At 40.5% G+C, this 19,291-nt stretch overlaps 3 protein-coding genes across 3 annotated transcripts; 2 read left to right on the top strand and 1 right to left on the bottom strand.

Moving 5' to 3' along the window:
* Nucleotides 1–2,661: 2,661 nt before the first annotated feature.
* On the top strand, nucleotides 2,662–5,302 carry LOC107218625. Its single transcript, XM_015656549.2, has 3 exons — nucleotides 2,662–2,799; nucleotides 2,995–3,321; nucleotides 3,430–5,302. Exons 1-3 carry the CDS (start codon nucleotides 2,711–2,713, stop codon nucleotides 4,961–4,963), a joined length of 1,950 nt encoding a protein of 649 aa, XP_015512035.1. The 5' UTR covers nucleotides 2,662–2,710; the 3' UTR covers nucleotides 4,964–5,302.
* An 864-nt stretch (nucleotides 5,303–6,166) lies between these two features.
* LOC107218626 (ribosome biogenesis protein BOP1 homolog) lies at nucleotides 6,167–9,733 on the bottom strand. Its single transcript, XM_015656550.2, has 8 exons — nucleotides 9,396–9,733; nucleotides 8,388–9,218; nucleotides 7,616–8,294; nucleotides 7,302–7,511; nucleotides 6,938–7,215; nucleotides 6,760–6,859; nucleotides 6,478–6,673; nucleotides 6,167–6,400 (listed from the first exon to the last, which is right to left on the bottom strand). Exons 1-8 carry the CDS (start codon nucleotides 9,522–9,524, stop codon nucleotides 6,247–6,249), a joined length of 2,577 nt encoding a protein of 858 aa, XP_015512036.1. The 5' UTR covers nucleotides 9,525–9,733; the 3' UTR covers nucleotides 6,167–6,246.
* Nucleotides 9,734–12,626: 2,893 nt separating this feature from the next.
* On the top strand, nucleotides 12,627–17,094 carry LOC107218619 (glucose dehydrogenase [FAD, quinone]). Its single transcript, XM_015656543.2, has 6 exons — nucleotides 12,627–13,053; nucleotides 13,323–13,451; nucleotides 13,530–14,086; nucleotides 15,467–15,929; nucleotides 16,030–16,400; nucleotides 16,831–17,094. The coding sequence occupies exons 1-6, from the start codon at nucleotides 12,807–12,809 to the stop codon at nucleotides 16,921–16,923; spliced, it is 1,860 nt and encodes a 619-aa protein (XP_015512029.2). The 5' UTR covers nucleotides 12,627–12,806; the 3' UTR covers nucleotides 16,924–17,094.
* Nucleotides 17,095–19,291: the final 2,197 nt, after the last annotated feature.

Genomic DNA, 19,291 nt, shown 5'->3' on the forward strand with positions numbered 1-19,291 from the left:
TCAATTCTTTGGCGCCCTATATCGACGTAATTTTGCAAGAAAAATCGATTGGGCGCAGTCGGAATACGCTGCGAGCAGCGGGTCAAAAGTTACAGCCAAAAAACCAGAACCTGAATTTTCGACATTTTTCAGCTGGTGCTCTTTCCATCGTAATTTCTGTGCTGTTGGTCCTACGCTCTTTTTGCTGCGTTTTCTGAGTTCCTGGTGGTCCAATTAGTCATAAAAGCGTCATACAAATCCAATCTGAGACCAAAAGTTTTTTGCCCAAAAAAAAAGAAAGGCTAACCCCTTTGTGTTTTTGGCTAAAATTTTCGCGATTTTGAAAAGTGCTGGAATCAATTCTTTGGCGCCCTATATCGACGTAATTTTGCAAGAAAAATCGATTGGGCGCAGTCGGAATACGCTGCGAGCAGCGGGTCAAAAGTTACAGCCAAAAAACCACAACCTGAATTTTCGACATTTTTCAGCTGGTGCTCTTTCCATCGTAATTTCTGTGCTGTTGGTCCTACGCTCTTTTTGCTACGTTTTCTGAGTTCCTGGTGGTCCAATTAGTCATAAAAGCGTCATACAAATCCAATCTGAGACCAAAAGTTTTTTGCCCAAAAAAAAAGAAAGGCTAACCCCTTTGTGTTTTTGGCTAAAATTTTCGCGATTTTGAAAAGTGCTGGAATCAATTCTTTGGCGCCCTATATCGACGTAATTTTGCAAGAAAAATCGATTGGGCGCAGTCGGAATACGCTGCGAGCAGCGGGTCAAAAGTTACAGCCAAAAAACCAGAACCTGAATTTTCGACATTTTTCAGCTGGTGCTCTTTCCATCGTAATTTCTGTGCTGTTGGTCCTACGCTCTTTTTGCTGCGTTTTCTGAGTTCCTGCCGGTCCAATTAGTCATAAAAGCGTCATACAAATCGAATCTGAGACCAAAAGTTTTTTGCCCAAAAAAAAAGGAAGGCTAACCCCTTTGTGTTTTTGGCGAAAATTTTCCCGATTTTGAAAAGTGCTGGAATCAATTCTTCGGCGCCCTATATCGACGTAATTTTGCAAGAAAAATCGATTGGGCGCAGTAGGAACACGCTGCGAGCAGCGGGTCAAAAGTTACAGCCAAAAAACCAGAACCCGAATTTTCGACATTTTTCAGCTGGTGCTCTTTCCATCGTAATTTCTGTGCTGTTGATCCTACGCTCTTTTTGCTGCGTTTTCTGAGTTCCTGGTGGTCCAATTAGTCATAAAAGCGTCACACAAATCCAATCTGAGACCAAAAGTTTTTTGCCCAAAAAAAAAGGAAGGCTAACCCCTTTGTGTTTTTGGCGAAAATTTTCCCGATTTTGAAAAGTGCTGGAATCAATTCTTCGGCGCCCTATATCGACGTAATTTTGCAAGAAAAATCGATTGGGCGCAGTAGGAACACGCTGCGAGCAGCGGGTCAAAAGTTACAGCCAAAAAACCAGAACCCGAATTTTCGACATTTTTCAGCTGGTGCTCTTTCCATCGTAATTTCTGTGCTGTTGATCCTACGCTCTTTTTGCTGCGTTTTCTGAGTTCCTGGTGGTCCAATTAGTCATAAAAGCGTCACACAAATCCAATCTGAGACCAAAAGTTTTTTGCCCAAAAAAAAAGGAAGGCTAACCCCTTTGTGTTTTTGGCGAAAATTTTCCCGATTTTGAAAAGTGCTGGAATCAATTCTTTGGCACCCTATGTCGACGTAATTTTGCAAGAAAAATCGATTGGGCGCAGTCGGAATACGCTGCGAGCAGCGGGTCAAAAGTTACAGCCAAAAAACCAGAACCTGAATTTTCGACATTTTTCAGCTGGTGCTCTTTCCATCGTAATTTCTGTGCTGTTGGTCCTACGCTCTTTTTGCTGCGTTTTCTGAGTTCCTGCCGGTCCAATTAGTCATAAAAGCGTCATACAAATCGAATCTGAGACCAAAAGTTTTTTGCCCAAAAAAAAAGGAAGGCTAACCCCTTTGTGTTTTTGGCGAAAATTTTCCCGATTTTGAAAAGTGCTGGAATCAATTCTTTGGCACCCTATGTCGACGTAATTTTGCAAGAAAAATCGATTGGGCGCAGTCGGAATACGCTGCGAGCAGCGGGTCAAAAGTTACAGCCAAAAAACCAGAACCTGAATTTTCGATATTTTTCAGCTGGTGCTCTTTCCATCGCAATTACTCTGCTGTTGGTCCTACGCTCTATTTGCTGCATTTTCTGAGTTCCTGGGGATCCAATTCGTCGGGAAAAGGTCACAAGAATCGATTCTGAGACAAAAGATTTTGGTGGTTTAAAAAAAGTGAGGCCAACCCCTTTGGATATTTCGTTGAAATCAGGACTAGTTTGAAAAATGTCGAAATCTATTTCTCTATACTGTATATTGACGTAAATTTGTGCGAGCAATCCATCGCACGCAGTCCGAATACGCCATCGTTTACTTTATCCTGCTTCTTCATTTTCTCCATTTCTCCACACTTCCTAGATTTTTCATTTCTTCGAATAAAAATGTAATCGGCATCCATTGACCTAAGTACGTGGGTTGCGACGCGCGGCATTTTGCCGTTCCGTCGGTACCTATTTTCATGAGCGCCTTTTCTAGCCGACGGCGTAGCGCTGTCGCGTCAAGTTGCAGTCGCGACATATAACACCCATGAAAATCCAGCCTTATCGTTTGAGACTGAGAACAGCTGTTCGCTGTCTTCCCGACCATCTCAGACTCCGATCATGGAAGGAAAATGTCAAAATTCCGATTTCGATGCAAAATGCTTGCTGGCGCAGTTGAATACGGCGAGAAAAGAGATAAACAATTTAAGGTAGGAATTATTCCCTCGCTGCGCTTTCCCGTTCTATTTACAATCGAACGCGTACGGCCGAGAGCTGCACATTTTGGCTCATGACGTGTGTGACATAACATAACCAAGAAACTCGCCGACAGCGACTTACGCAAATAACAAGTCAATGAATTTCTGATAGAACTGAAAATCCGAATTGGTTTCGTAATATTTCAGGCAACAGATACGTAATCTCCGTTACGTCCATGATAAAGACGTCGAGGGCATCAAACGCCTCGTAGGATCGCGAACAGCAGAGAAAAAGTCGTTCATGTCAAAACCAGACATTTCGAAAACACCCTTGCCAAGCACGAGCAACGAAGTAGATGAAGGTCTCAAGTTGAAGCCCATTGGAGTCGTGTCAACCTGGTTTCCCAACAAACGAGGGACGCCACGACAACCTGGAATATGTGATAAGGCACCAGGGAAATTAACACTTTTTAATTCTGTCTTTACCAATCCTGAACATGCCTTAGATGGCCTTCAAGACTTCTCACACATGTGGTAAGGATTGGTGAAACATTACTGTGCTAACAGTTTTCAATTTATTAAAAAAAATTAACGGTTTTTTTCTTATGCGTGTTTCATAATTTCTGTGATTTTTCTCTTTAGGATACTCTTCCACTTCCATAGGAACGAGTCAACTCATGTACGTGCTAAAGTAGCGCCACCCAGACTAAACGGAATACGAACCGGAGTATTTTCGACCAGATCACCGCACCGACCTTGTCCGATAGGCCTGAGCCTTGTTAAAATCATAAAAATAGTGAATTGCACTATTTTCTTCGAGGGCGTAGATATGGTGGATCAAACACCAGTGTTGGACATCAAACCTTACATACCGCAGTACGACAACCCGTTGTACGTTGAAAAGTACAGCAGTAGGGAATTGGAGAGAAGTGGTATTCTTGATAGGGAATCGCGAGGAAATATTGAGGAAAGGACAAATCTAAACTTGGATTCAAGTGAACGATTGAGCGGGCAAAATCTTGTTGCATCTGAAACGAGCAATGGCTTTAGAACTATGTTACACGAACCTCATTATGGTAGTACTGATGGTGCAGCGCACGGCACAGATATTTCTAGAGATGAGGAAATCGCACTCAGACTACAGGCGGAAGAGTTTGATGGACATTCGGAATTCGGTAACTACTTAGAAGCTAGAAACTGTTACCGACCAGTGGATAGGAATTTAGATATTGTCACAGGATTTGATAATAATAGAAGCGTCACACTTGGTACCAGCAACTTGGATGGGAACAGCGAGATGTCTAACGGGCTAAATACGGACCTGGGTTCATTTGACGAACGAGAATTATTGAGTCCAGAAATTTCTTTACAAAGTACTGTAGATTCTATGCAAAATTCCACACATAATTCCAGAAATGGTGGAATCGTCCCCAGAACTTTGGAATTGCACAATGAGAATACAGTGTTTAATATACAACATATCGACCTGAATCCTCAAGCTAATAGAACAATGTCCTTCAATTCGAGAAATGCTGAGGTCAACAATCCCATTGATCAAATATCGCGAAATACTAGGCTATTAGACGGTGCCGACGGAATAAGTACTGACTTAGATTTAATTGACCTGCGTGCAGCAAATTCGAGGCTTGATAATTCTCCAATTCGAATGGGTATTAGAGAAGCGCCTGATGGCGAAGAAGGTTTTACGTCGCAAACTTTGTCAAATATACAAGGAATGGCTGGATCCGCAGTTTCTCAGAATGCTGGGAATGGTCAGAACATTAGAATTGAAAGTAGAGGTCACATGAACTTGGGGCAGGAAGAAAATTCTTCTAATGTAAGGATACCAGATTGGATATCGAGATCGCGTGTTTCGGCGTTAACTGTAACATTTAATGAACGAGCTTTGGTACAGTTGAACGAAATTCTAGGAGACAAAGCGGACCAGCAGAAACATGCTATAGAAAATGTTTTATGTCAAGATCCTAGGTCAGTTTACTTGAGGCAACGTTGGGCCAATCAGTTCTACACATTTTTAATTCACGAATTACATATCAGCTGTAGATTTGACGATAACAGACATATTGTTACAGTTTTTCAAATTCGTCATGCGGGTAGGATGTGTGAATGTGGAGAGCCAGAGTGGCAGTGCTTAGGGCATTCCCCCCTTACGTAATAGCTTTTATATTTATGATGCAGAGTTTGTAACGTATATACTGCTCTTTAGTTTTAGCCATGTATAAACAAGCCCTGCTAATGTTGACTAGTGAATGTATCGCTCTATGCAGGCAATGTAGTCCAATTTGAAAATTATTGTACTTGTTGTACTAGAATTTCAAAAAGAAAATACACAGTAACAGAACATACCGTAACATTCATAGCTGTCCATTATAATAAAAGAAATTAATCAAATATCAGTTTGAATTAATGCTATATGTTTTGGTCTCGAAAGAAGTATGCTACAATGAATCGGATATGGACATTTCCGGATATACCCGATGATATGTGTGATGAAGAAATGAATATGCTTAAAATTGCAGTCGTAGATCAAATTCTACTTTGCATGCATGAACAAGTCCCAAATATATTAGGAAACCTGAATTTTGTATCAATAGATTATATGTTGTTTAATTATGTGTTACCAGGAAAATATGAAAAATATTTTCCTTCTATGTTATTACTTACATACAGGGGACTGAATTTTAATATTACGTTTTTGTATTTCATCAAAGTTTACGTTAAAGTACTCGTTCGGTAGTTCGAGGTGATATTGTATGAATTTTCAGTCAAATTCTACCATGTAGAATGGTTCGATTACAGATTTTTTTTAAGTGTAACCTCTTACCTTTATAATTTTAGTTTATATATGAAACCCTGGGATATATACGTATATTACCTATTATATTATTCAGGCAACTATGAAGTAATTTCTGCAATTAATTACGAGCCAAAAGTTCCTATAGGTTTACTTTAATGTGTTTGCACGTTATTCTTTTGTAACTACTTAATCAGTAGATAAGGTAATCTTAAAGTTTAGTAATAATGCACATGTTGTAATATCGGAAAAAGTGGTAAAAATGTTTTTCGTAATGAATATATGATTAATGCACTTCTAAAAATAATCTCAGATGATCCATAACAGTTTAATATAGCAATATCAAGCTTTTGTAGAAAACGTTAATCCGTTTTTAACGATGCGCCAAACAAATGGCTTCAGAAATAAATAACATTTTACAATGATACAAGTTATAATAAATAAATACAGTTACCGATCCATTCATTCCGTTCCACTTAAATTTCTAGGAATTCATAGCATCAAACATACATCATGGAAATTTGGGTAAACGGTCGAGGTCTAAAAAAATGCAATCAGTAGATAAATGTAGTAAAATATGTTTATTAGAACATAACGATACGGCCAGAAATTGAAACAACTTGTATGTCATACCCATAATTAAACTACGTGTATAAACGAATAGTTGCATCTGCACCAGCCGAAAATAGCCAAGGTTGTATTGGATGAAACATGACATCAAGAATACCAAAATCATTGTAAGTCTCATGATTGCACAGTCTTTTTAGCGGCACAATCAGTGGGTTTTGAAGAAGGTCGCTGTAAGGAACAAAAAAAAAAAAGAATAAGAAGTTGTTTCCTGTGGCTTAATAAAAACATAATACCGATTTACTTACTTGTACACCATTCCGTGTGATACAATCAGACCTTTGTCATCAGCTCCAGAGGCAAATAGTGGATAACGCTTGTGAAAGGCTACACCACGCACGGCTGTTCCATGCAATCGCAAAGTTTGATAGGGCTTTGTGCTCAAATCCAGATCGAACCAGAGCATCTTTCTATCATATGTGCCTACTAAGATGTTGTCGCCACCTGAACACACGAGCAATTTATTAGGAGAAGAACCAACGACGAATTTCACAAAGTTGCGGAGAAAAATATGAAACTGTGTTGATTACCAGGATGTATTGCCATTGTTGATATCCACATAGAATTAGACAGCAGTTTCTTGACCATCTCCTGCTTAACCAAGTCGTATATTCTAACATTCCGTTGTGTCTGAAAATTTGTTTAAATTACTTAATTGGAAAAGTGACTCAAACAATCACGAGCAGAAAGATCAATGTGGCAACTTACCGCGACAAATAAAAATGGTCTAATGGGATGGAACAAAACACATTGTACTAGTCCCTTGGACTTGCTGAATGGCAATTGCGAACGCCTCTTTGACAACTGATTTATTAGAACAGATCTGTTCTGCCCATCGGGCATAACGGTGGCTAGATAGTCACCCCTCGCATGCCAAGTCACCTGCTTCACAACTTTAAAGTGATTCAATATTACTCTGATACCATTTCGCCAATTTTCACCTTCGGCCTGTTCCCACTGAACTGCCGTCCTTACCCTCTCATTCACTGAAATACAAGTAAAAAGAATTTAGTACATTGGAAAGTAGTTTCCTGGATTCAGTTACAGTCACATATGCTAACAAATTTATTACCTATTACATCGCTTTGAGGTATGATTTCTAGAAGCTGGTCCGTTTTGCTTGTGATTAAGTGGTCCCCTACTCCAGGGTTGATTAACAAAACTTTCTGATCTGCAGCAACGGCTATCAGCGAAATTGCTTGATTTGGACACCATGCAACACTTCTTATAATGCCTCCACAAGGAACGGTCTTCACACATCTACCAGTTGCAATTTCCCATACTGAAAACATGTTCACTCATTCATTAATTCGCAGTTTTAATTTTTTTCCTTAATCTTTAATTACAATCGACCTACAATGAAAAAGTTTCGACAAAACAACTCACTTTTAAGCGTCATATCATCTCCGCCAGAAGCGATATACTGGCCTTTAGCTTCGGCAGTGAAGGATCTTATCATGTCAGTGTGCCCCTTAAAGACCATTGACATAGTAGTGGGAAATGGTTGTAAATCTTGAGGACTAGGTAGCTGTGGAACCAAGCTGGCTGGGTCAATGGTAAGCCTCATTTTCAAAGCCCTTGGACAAAGATACAAGTCCAAACATCTCTGAAACCGCTCTTTGATATATCTTGAATAAGCCGGGACTTCACGAAGTGAATTAAACTTCTGTGGAATGAAGTGAAGCTTCCTTTTCCATGGCGTGGACTTCAGCTTATTCCATTCCTTCATTTCTTTTTTGTCAAAGAGATACTCTGGCGGAGGATTATAGCTCTCTGCGTGACCAGGCAAATGCCTCTTTGGCGCCGGTATGTGCTTGTGAATCCTCCGCATCTCCTCAGCCTGATCGTCTGACTGCCACAGCATGTAAAAATCTTTGTTTTCCTTGTTCTTCTGTTTTTCCTTCTCCATTTCGACTGTTGACTTTATCCAACCCATTTTCAGAGCATGAACTAGCTTGGAAACTTTCTTTGCTTCCGACTTTGAAGGCAAGAATGATCGTTTGTGCTCCGGAAATTTACGCAATGGCGTTTTCATCACTTCGGACGTGAACCACTCGACCCAAGGCTGTAAAAGTAATGGGAAAATAAAGTTTCAAAACAAATTTCAGAGATATGTTGAAAGTATTAAATAGAATCTGGTAAGGAACAAATAACTTACTGTGTACTCGTCAAATTGAGCATCAGGTATCTTTTGCTTCTGGATTCTTGTTATGAGCTCTATGTCAGCTTCGCTGAGTACTACATCTTGTCCCGTCATGGGGTCTTTCACAGTTCTCCAAAAATCTGGATCCTCCATTCTCTTCAAAAAGTTATCCAGCTGATCTCCTTTCTCTGGTTTTAAAATTTTTTTACCGTCCCAGTCGTACCCGATGTGAGGATACTCGTTGTACCATTGCAAGGGGATATTCCCAATGGTATTTCGAATATCTTCTTCATCCGAACTGTCTTGTTCATATTCGTCGACATTACTAGTCAGTTTTTCAACTGCTGGGTCGCTTGTATTGCGACCACTATTCACAATACTTGATTTATTCTGTTTTACACCATAATCCAAATTTTTCTCACTATGATCGCTTAGTTTTACCACTTTTTTATTCACATTTCTAGCTGGCTTGTTACTTCCATTGCTTTCCTTATTAGACTTTACCAAAGATTTGTTATTTGTTTTAGGCTGCCGAACTTCTTCCTCTGACTGCTCGTTTCCAGATTCTGAACTGAATTTGTCTTTGGAATTGACAGACCCGTCACTCTCTGCTTCCGAATCTTCTTCGTCCTCCTCTTCTTCATTCACAGAATCATCATCCTTCTCGTACTCTTCAGAGTCAGATTCAAATTCTAGTTCCTCATCATCGTTATCAGAGCCAAAAACAATTGGATCATTCTCAGTATCAGAATCGACAACATCATTATTTCCTTCGACTTCGTCGTCTGTGCTGTCATCGTCCTCGTCGAGTTGATCGGTGGCTAGAAAATCCTCCGATCCTAAATCCTGGATACACGGAGTGTTATGTAGTGTACAATAAATTGCCAAAGAGAACCAGTGATGACAATAGATTTTTGCGTTACGATTACTGCTTCAATTTTTTATTGAAGCTCAAAGCTGACCCAACTCAACCTAACCTAGGATGTTTAATACATATTTAAATGATTCGATTATCTGTCTTACCGAATTCTCGTCCAAGTCGTCATCGTCTTCAAGTTCTTCGACATTCTCTACCCTTTCTTCTTCTTTATTTGATTTGTTCGGAATGATTGGGTCCTGCTTTCGCTTACCTGCCTTTTTCGGGGCACCCATCACTAGGCAGTGGCAAGTTGGAAGACAGCCGCTTTGGACAACCGCGTTGTTTTTTGAGGTTAGGTAGGACACGTGTTTGGCTTTTGCACTTCGATAGTTCGACTTGCGATACGCAAACTTTCCGCAATCGATATCTCGATTTACATTTCAAACCAGCAGACGCACGGATGCAGATACTTTAAAGCACGCTAAAGTTTAAGCTCTCACCCTACTCATCTCTGCTCTCACTTTAGAGAGTTTCATAAGTATGCTACTAATTTTTTCAACTTCTGAGAAATTGTTAAAATTTCTGAATCAATCTCTGCAGAGTTTTGCGGAATCAAACAAGGATGATGTTACGGGGTAGAATGCGTAGGCTCCGATGAGCGGTAATCGGAGCTTACTCCACGCCCAGCCAAGGTGTTCTTTGGCTATTATAGGGTCCGTTCACATCGACTATGCACTCGCGTGCTACTACTCCCAATGCAGGAAGCGAATGGAATAGAAAGGGATCGGTATTAAGGGAAGGTAAACGATTATAAGTATATGATTGTTTATTAGTAGTCAATGCAACGGAGTCGGTCGAGGGAAAAAGGTATGGTCTTGGTTTAGAGGGATAGGTGTCTTGCTTGAGCGCTAGGATGGATCTGCCTTGTTTTGCGGGATGTAGGAGGCAAGCTAGCCGCGAGTTACAGAAGAATCTGCTGACTCGCGGACGATAAGAGTAGACTACAGAGCGTAAGGTAACTAAGAGTGTGGGAAAGGAATATGAAGTCTGGGGGACGTAACAAGGATATCCAATCTTAATTTATTCTTACAATGTATATTGTTTCTGTTATACAATATAATAATTGAAATGTGTTAAATTGGATGTACTTTAAAACGTCTACCGCTCGACAGGCTACTAATATATTTCTCGTGAAAATCTTCGGCAGGTAATTAGAGCTGTTTACAATAAGGCCGTAAATCCTGCGCCCGAGTTGTAAACATTAGTTTTTCATGCGGTGGGTGGAAAATGCCCCACGAGATTACATAGAACTATGGAGAGAAAAAAAAACGCTATTTCATAAAACCCAATAACATAAAAATGATATTGAAGCATAGAATTGGGTGTGAGAGGGGTCAAGGGGCAAAATTCCCGCCAGGAAGTTGGGGCTAGAGTCTTCCCACTGAAATAAAAATAGACTGAAAAATCATGAGAAACATTAATTTGGATACGAGTTTCGATTTCACAACGCGGCCGGCAAATATGAAAAAAGACAGAATCTTGATGCTTCGCTTGCGTAAAAGTAACGGAATACACCGCGTGTATCGTACTTTTGTGCAGTATCGCTCTGAAAATACTTCCCAGACAGCACCAAAAGCTTTCCGTTAACTGTTCGCGAGCTCAGCCAGAAGCGCATGGGAAGTTCCCTGAAGTTCCCCACCGTAAAGCCTATGTCCCGAATCGCGAGCTTCCCTAGAGCGCCCCGGAATCTCCCCAGAAGCTTCTAATAATCTCAGCAGATGTTCTATGTAAGCTATTCTACAAAGTTTTAAGAATGCGTTGTCGGAACGTATAGATATCTCAACTGACAGCTGTACAAAAAAACTCAAAATTAATGTTCTTAACATTTTGAGATGGTGATAAGATCGCTGAATATGTAAATTGTTCTAATAACGCTCAAATGTACTCAAAGAGTGAAAAATTAGTATCTGTATCATTCGTATTTTAGACACAACAAATCGATGTTATGTTTCTGTCGATTTGTAGTATTGAAATGAAAAATAATTGTATTCAGATAAAAAAAATAAAGGTGAGAGGAGGCAGTGGATTTCACATGAAACATTCTCAACGAATGTTAAAAAATATATTACAAATAGGTAAAATTTATCAATAGTTCACAGAATTTTCAGAGGAACTCCATAAGAGAGAAACTGCAAACTATATAAACAGTGATTTTTTCTTCTGTACCAATTTTCGTTCTGTTCAGTGCATAAACTCGTTGTTCACAGTTACAGAGATTCAGATTGATTCTAAACCCTTTGATATCCCTAGTAATTTTACGACCACGGAGTAGTAGGAAGGAGACAACACTCGAGCAGCACTTGGCACAAAAGCTGGCCCAATTTTTGGGGCAACGTAAGAAGAATTGTCAAGGTGCGATTTAAGCGCCTATTGCGGTGTAAGCTCGTATAGCGCACTCACCCCCTTCGCCATATGATCTTACGATTCGCCGTTTGCAAACCTTTTCCTCGGATTTAATGTCGGTTGAGATTAGAAAAGCAATCACTCGGTTTTTACTGTTTTTTAGTCACTTCAGATGCGTATTTTACGAATTTACGGAATATGTTTATAAAACGGAGACTTATAGGTTACGATTGCCGCCTTTTTTTTTTTACATTTTATAACGAAAATTTCACTTTTTTCCGTAAAAGGCGCTCAAATCGCATTTAGACAATTCCTCTTACGTTACCTCAAAACTGGGGACAAGTTTTATCGCAGAGTCTTGTCTCCTTCCTACTACTCCGTGTTTAGAATCCACGGTTTTGTATCAGCACCGTTGACACTTCCAGCCGCGCGTCTTCAAGCTTTTCTCCACGTGCTATTTGCGGTGTGTTCCGATATAAGTCCCCAGTACTGTCAACAATCTTTTATTTTTTTTGCGCCACCAGGTTCGTTAGTAGCTCAGCCTATGTCCTAGGAAGTTTTTAGTGCTGTCAGACAATTTAGGAACGCACTCTTGGCATCAGGGGGTGGCTGGCAGTGCCAACTGTGCGCAACCAAAACTGCGGATCGTAAAATTACTAGGCATATCAAAAAGGTCAAAATCAATCTAAGCGTCTGTACAATCTGTAGTTGTTCATTTAATCAGGTGAAAATATGCCGTTCGTGCACAATATTGAGATTATACATCAAACAGTTAGAGGGCACAGCTGGCGCATTTGACTTTAGAAAACCCACTTGTCAATTGTGACGTATTTTCATTAATTTATGTTTATAAAAGAAAAAATATACAAAAACCTGAATAAGCACCGATATGGCACAAACAGAGCACTAATACCAATATTGTATTGTCACATAGGTCACAACCAATAACAGTGCGTCATATGACACTTATAAAATGACAGGGTGACGGTCAGTCCGGTTGAAGAATTCATCCATGAAATTTAAAATACTGCGGGATATTCGTAAGATAAGCGAGTTCTAGCAGAAAAAGTTCAATTACAACTTTTACTGTGATTTTAGTTGATTGATAATAGTTAGAAAAACGGGGTGACAGGGAAAGATATAATTGATGTCAATAACAGCTAATATTCAAGATGTATATCAATTTTCAACTTATCTTATTGTTATCTGTAACGATGACTCATCACCTAACTTTGGCACAAACATGTAACGAGAGGCAGCTACCAGGTCCCACTTTAGTAGACATGTGCGGTGAATCCGGTACGTTGATGTCTTTTCTGGACTCAGCCATACGAAAGAACGAAAAAATATCGGGAATATGCGAGCGCGTGACGCCCATCGAGACACCAGATCCCGAGTATGACTACATCGTAGCCGGCGGTACGTATGAAGCAATGGATGTCAAAAACGTTAGCAACATTGAAAAACAACAATCGCAATCGTGCGTGGATAATTCATACTGATACTTATTTCCGTCGGTAGTCGCGAAGAGGATTTCTTCATTGACTAGGGTGTCCGAGAACAGTTGAGAGATTTTTTGGACTGCGCAGATCATGTAAATCGCATGTGATACATTGTAAAGTTCCAAAATATCCTGAGAACTGAACAAGAAAGTGGTGAGTGCTGTTCAAAGCTGGTTCTTGTTTCAGGTGGTGCGGCAGGTTCCGTGGTGGCCGCGAGACTGAGCGAGATTTCGCACTGGAAAATATTGCTTCTCGAAGCTGGTGATGACGAACCTGCATCCGCACAAATTCCGGGTGCGGCCGTAATCATAGCTGGTACGTATTAGAGAAAGACTAATGAATTAAATTTATAAACATGCTACGAAAATAAATGAAATATCTGCCTCATGTAAGGTTCCAATTTGAGCTGGGGATACACAATCACGAACGAAAGGTACGCCTGCCTCTCAGAAAACGGTTCTTGTGAGTACGCCGCGGCGAAAGTTCTCGGTGGATGTACGGTGCACAACGGGATGGTATATTTGAGGGGCAATCCAACGGATTACAACAATTGGGCCGCTATGGGTAATGAGGGCTGGACATGGGATGAAGTGAAACCTTTCTTTCTCAAGGCGGAGGATAACGGTGAAATCGATAGAGTTGGAAGATTCTGGCACTCCACGGGGGGTCCACTATCCGTTGAGAGATTTCCCTATGAACCTCCTTTTGCCAATGCTATGCTTAAAGCAGCAGAAGAGGCAGGATTCCGCATTAGTCAAGATCTCAACGGAGACGTGTTGAGTGGTTTTGCAATGGCACAAACCACTAGTAAGAATGGAGTCAGACGTAGCAGCGCCGCATCGTATCTACGGCCCAGCAGGAACCGTGAGAATCTACACGTTTCCCTGAACTCGACTGTCACAAGAGTAATAATCGAGGACGGGAAGGCAGTCGGCGTCGAGTACTTCAAGGTAACGATCATCTTACTTACACCTTACACATCGTACTCACAGATATTCGAGTACCGATTGTGAGTCTTCATTCACGCGTGCTTGTATCATTGCTCTTACGTAGTAGCATCGGAGGACTGATGACATAGGCCCGCAAAAAAAGGTATTTTATGCTGGGGTTGAGAGCCTATAGCTCTTACGTATGACGGGCTGCTGAACACAAATCCGAGTTCAAAGTGGGCGTCGGTGAACTAATTCGGTCACTAGAGCCTAGTTGTTGAAGAATTAATTCGAAAAATGAGAACATTTAATTTTTTTCATCCAACGTTCATCTATATCTATACATAGTACAAATACGTCACATCCGACACTGAGAAAAGTTTCATTTTTTATAGTGACTAGAGAAATTCAGTCAACCAGGTATCGTTAAAAAAACTGTTTAAATATTGTTGGAATTACGAAAAACGAGGTACACGTAAACATTTTGCGCTACTGTCGATCCTTTTTTGGTAATTACAACGCAAAATCAGTTTCTTCGGTCTACTCTACGTTTTTAGTTAAATAAGGCTTTAACGTCAATTCACTGTCGCACGAGCATTAAATTTTCGCAACAGTTACAAGAAAATATAGTAACAGTGATCGTAATGAGAAAGAATAGTAACGGATACTAGACTTTCCGGTAACAGCTAGAAAACTCATTTTCATTTTCTACCTAAAACTATATTTCTCGATTCTAGTAAAAAATGAAAATAATTAAGGACTGAGCGGTAACCGGAACTAAAAATTTCTCTCGGTGAAGTGTCACTATCACCCAAAAGTCCGATCAACTCCAAAGTTCAACACCCCGATAATTCCAAAAGCTACAAACCTTGATAACGCTAAAAGCCAAATTATACTCCGATAACCCCAAACAGATGTACACGGCTGTTACTTACAAAAAAAATTACCCATGTACTCTTTTTTTAGTAATATTAAAACTAGTTTTTTGGCCCCAACGGCCAAATTGGTCCATCGACACCTTCTTTCGACTTTAGATTCGTGTTTAGCAGTTCGAAATAAATGGAAAATGATGGGTCTCGACTACAACACGACAAACTTTTTTTAATTTGTGGGCCTGTGTAATTGTAGTAAGAGGCGACTAATAACAAGCTTCGGAAGGGCTACTAATTAAAAAAATTAGCGCAACGTTGGTCTAGTCCAGCCAAACGAACATGTACGCCTGGTTTAATTGAATCTTTGAGCTTCGCATACGTCTTACTGGACCGTTAGGTAAAAGCAGTGGTAAAATGATGGCTCGATTGTAGTTTCAGCGCTACCCGCTTGTGTGTTCCTTATTTTAATACAATTATCAATAGCCAAACTCATTGATAATTGAGAGCAAAATATGATAATTTCTTACAGAATGGTGAATTCAAGACGGTTCGTACATCGCGAGAAGTGATTCTCAGCGCTGGAAATGTCAAATCACCTCACATTCTACTTCTCTCTGGCATTGGGCCCAAGAAACACCTCGAGTCTATGGGCATCCCAGTCGTCAAGAATTTGCCTGGTGTTGGCAGGAATTACCAAGACCACCTGTACTTCACGCTCAACTTTACCATAAATCAACTTGACACCTACATAAACAATTGGGCAGCTACTACCGAATACCTCGACTTTCAGACTGGCCCGTTGTCCGGTCATGGGATAACCGGGATAGTCGCTCAGCTAGCTTCCAGCAAAACAACCCCCGACTATCCCGACATGCAAATATATAGCGTGGGTTTTGACGCCGCCTGTGCGCCTGGTGAAATTGGTGCTCTTAGCAGCACGGGGAAACGCACTTTCGACTTGTTCGCTGTGTTACTGCATCCAAAAAGCAGAGGTATGTAAACACCGTATCAGAAATAAGGACGTGGTTGTCTCACAATGGTTCTTCAACATCAAAGTACAAATAATACTTAGCCCATTATCCGGTGTTTTAGGACAAATCAGTCTGGCTTCGAACGATCCTTTTGAACAACCCTTGATCTGGGGTAACTTCCTGAGCGAACCCAGCGATATTGATATTCTTCTAGAAGCCATATATAGTGCTATCAAGTTGACCGATACGGACACAATGAGAGCCTACAATATGACGTTAACAGCAATAGCCAACGATGCCTGCGGAAATTACACTTTTTCTACCACCGATTACTGGAAGTGTAGGGTACACCACGATGGTATTGGCGCACCTCATGGAAGCGGAACCTGCAAGATGGGCCCCAAGCATGACACAATGGCAGTTGTCGATCATAAGCTTCGAGTTCGAGGCATCAAAGGTCTGCGCGTTGCGGATACTTCCATCATGCCTAAGGTGAACTTTGGGACAAAATGTTTGAAATGTTACACTTGATATGAGAACCAAGCCCTTTTTTTTTACCAAAAATAAGTCTCTCCGTGCACAAATTATCTGGTTTCTTTATCTAATGAGAAGGTTATAAGCTATAAAAATATTCAGTTATTCAAGTGGCAAGGGACTAAGTTGGCTGTGCAGATAGGTATCAGTTTAAAGATCACGACGTCAACACAACTATCGATGTTGTTATGTAAACGTTCAAGAATATTTACGCTAGACCTTTCCTCACGGAAAAAACACAACTTAGGTGTAAATTCACGACACTAACTCATAGATGATGCTGAATGCCGGTAATAGAGAAGTTGAGAGTTCTTTTTCGTAAGGATTGCTGCAGTAGTAGTTGGAAAATATTTTTCATCTGAAAAGTACTTTTATTTTTTGTTTACAGATCGTTTCTGCGAATACTGGTTCACCGGCAATGATGATCGGAGAACGAGCTGCAGACTTCATCAAGACGGACTCCGATCGGTTATTATATTGAACGCAAGTTACTCCTAATACGAAGTAAATGTACTTGCGCGATTAGTCACGTGCATAATTTTGAGTGGAAGACGATACTTTTTGAGGAAAGTGAAACTCGATGTATCTTCAAACTTGTAACGTTGATCTGTAACTCAGGATTGAAGATATTAAAAATGTATGAGATTAGAAACCGTTTATCTTTTTACCACCATTCATCCACGGAATAACAGGACCATGGATTTCGGACACTTTCAACATGATTCAAATATTTTCTTTCTGATTTAATAGAGTACTAGCTTTAAGGTCGGATGCCTAGTGTAACTGGTTTTTGTGCTCGTGCGCCCGCTTACTAGTTCTCAGTGTTTTACCATATGAAATAGTTGTAGGGGAAACTGGGGCACGATGGACTCCCCAAAAAATTATGGTATTTGCTTCACAGTATACAGAATGAACACTGTCTTTGTGCATGTGACGCAAACAGAATCTGCCTGTAAGATTTTTCCTATATAATGTTACAAATCACGTTCACACATGCACGTAAGTATAACGTATTGTGATGTTGTGACAATAAATTTCGTCAAAAAATACCACAGCACAATAAGCTAAGTGCTAACAGATTTTCAACACGACGCACAGCAATTTTAGCTCTAATCAAACGACGTTATTGTCATGTTTTCCTATGCAGTATACAATGCCAACCACTCACCAATTGCAATTTCTTGATCCTGGTCGTTCCGTTTTTTTTCGGATTCAAAATGTATGAAAATTAGTCCCGAAGGTCAAAAGTCACCAGGTCAAGGACCTGGACAGCAGCCAGAACTACGAAGCGCTTGTCCTGGAAGTCGAGTTTCACCAGGAAGCGGACCCGGAGTGCAAGAACCACGGAGTTAGAGAACCCGGTACTCGAAATCTGCGGAGCACGATTCTCATACGTCCGCTCTACTGCGCGATTGTTTCCAGACTGAGGAATTCGGCTAGCTGATATTCGTCTGTATAGATCGATGACGGCAGGAGAAAAAAATTTTGGGTGACGTCACTTTCTGAGCATCCGAACATCCAAACTTTGGGTTCGAACTTTAATACTTTAATACTATGTATGATGTATGATTGTCGTTCCTCGAGTAATGAACTCTGTATAACAGGTGATTACGCATGAAATCCGGGTTGTTTCAGTCAGCGGGGAATCAAGTTTCATAGAAGTACTGTAGAGTAAATAGATATGTCTATTTCTCATTGATTTTGTTCAACGGTCTTATTTCGTTTCTGCTTACAGGTCATAAGTTCTGTGAATTATACGTCCTTGACCGTAATAATTAGACAATTTTTCTCTGCTGCATTATTTTATCATTGAGTTATTGTAAGAGATAGACAAAAAAACAGAACAACAAAGAGTCCTGCAACAATATGTTTTTCAAGTAGCATGATGTAAGTTTAGGATTTTATGCGTTCAGGTTTTCCACATAATTTTCCTTACATAAGCAACTTTGTAGTTTAGGGCATCTTTTAGAATTGTCGGTTTTAGGTCCTGGGCTCCGTAGTTTTGCGCATCGATGTCCTGCGCTTTATGGTTTTCGTTAGTCGCGCGAAACAGGGTCCTAATAATTAACGCGCTAAAATTAACAAAAAATAAAAATAAAATCTTAAAGAATCATTCGACTCGCAATGTCGCAAGCAATCCCACAAGTATTTATCTCCAGCTTAACTCCAAATAAACGTAACCCACTTGAAATTTTAATACGCGACATATTCTCGTCGCTGCAAAAACATACCGGCGTGACTCGACCGAGCATAGTGGGATTTAACTGTACGCAACGAACAACGCAATTGACTCGATCTGAAACGGTGACTCGTCTCTGCAATCTTCTGCTAAATGAAATTGACCCTACGTTTCATCGCAAAACTCAAGCTACTACCACCAAGCACAGAGATCGGCAAACGAATGTCGAGCACTCTCCGATACTTTAACTCAAAAATGGCCAACCGTGCCCGATTGGCACGCTGCTATTGTATTTCTCTCGAAATACGTTCGCGAGATTAAAATTACCGATTACCGTAACTCAACCACACGAGGAAGTCCTCCACGCCGCGGCGCCGTTGTCGGACATTCGTTTCTCGTAACAGCGGAAAATTCGCCGTTTCCAACATTCGTCCCTCTCCATACTTCCGCTAGTCGCTCTCAACTTTATTACATTTCTCGTTCGTCATCAGGTGAACGTCTCACTTTGGCAATCGTCAGGACTCGAGTGACGAGTTATAAAATTCGAAACACGGGCGCTGTTATATTTGCGAGATTGCCCAGTTTTTATTGGTTCACCGATTAGGAAATTATTGAATTTTAACCCGCGCAATTTTTGCTGTCCACTGTCTGGGAGTCGCTCGTTGGCTGA

This window comes from Neodiprion lecontei, chromosome 1, assembly GCF_021901455.1.
Source record: "Neodiprion lecontei isolate iyNeoLeco1 chromosome 1, iyNeoLeco1.1, whole genome shotgun sequence".
NCBI classification, from domain to species: Eukaryota; Metazoa; Arthropoda; class Insecta; order Hymenoptera; family Diprionidae; genus Neodiprion; species Neodiprion lecontei.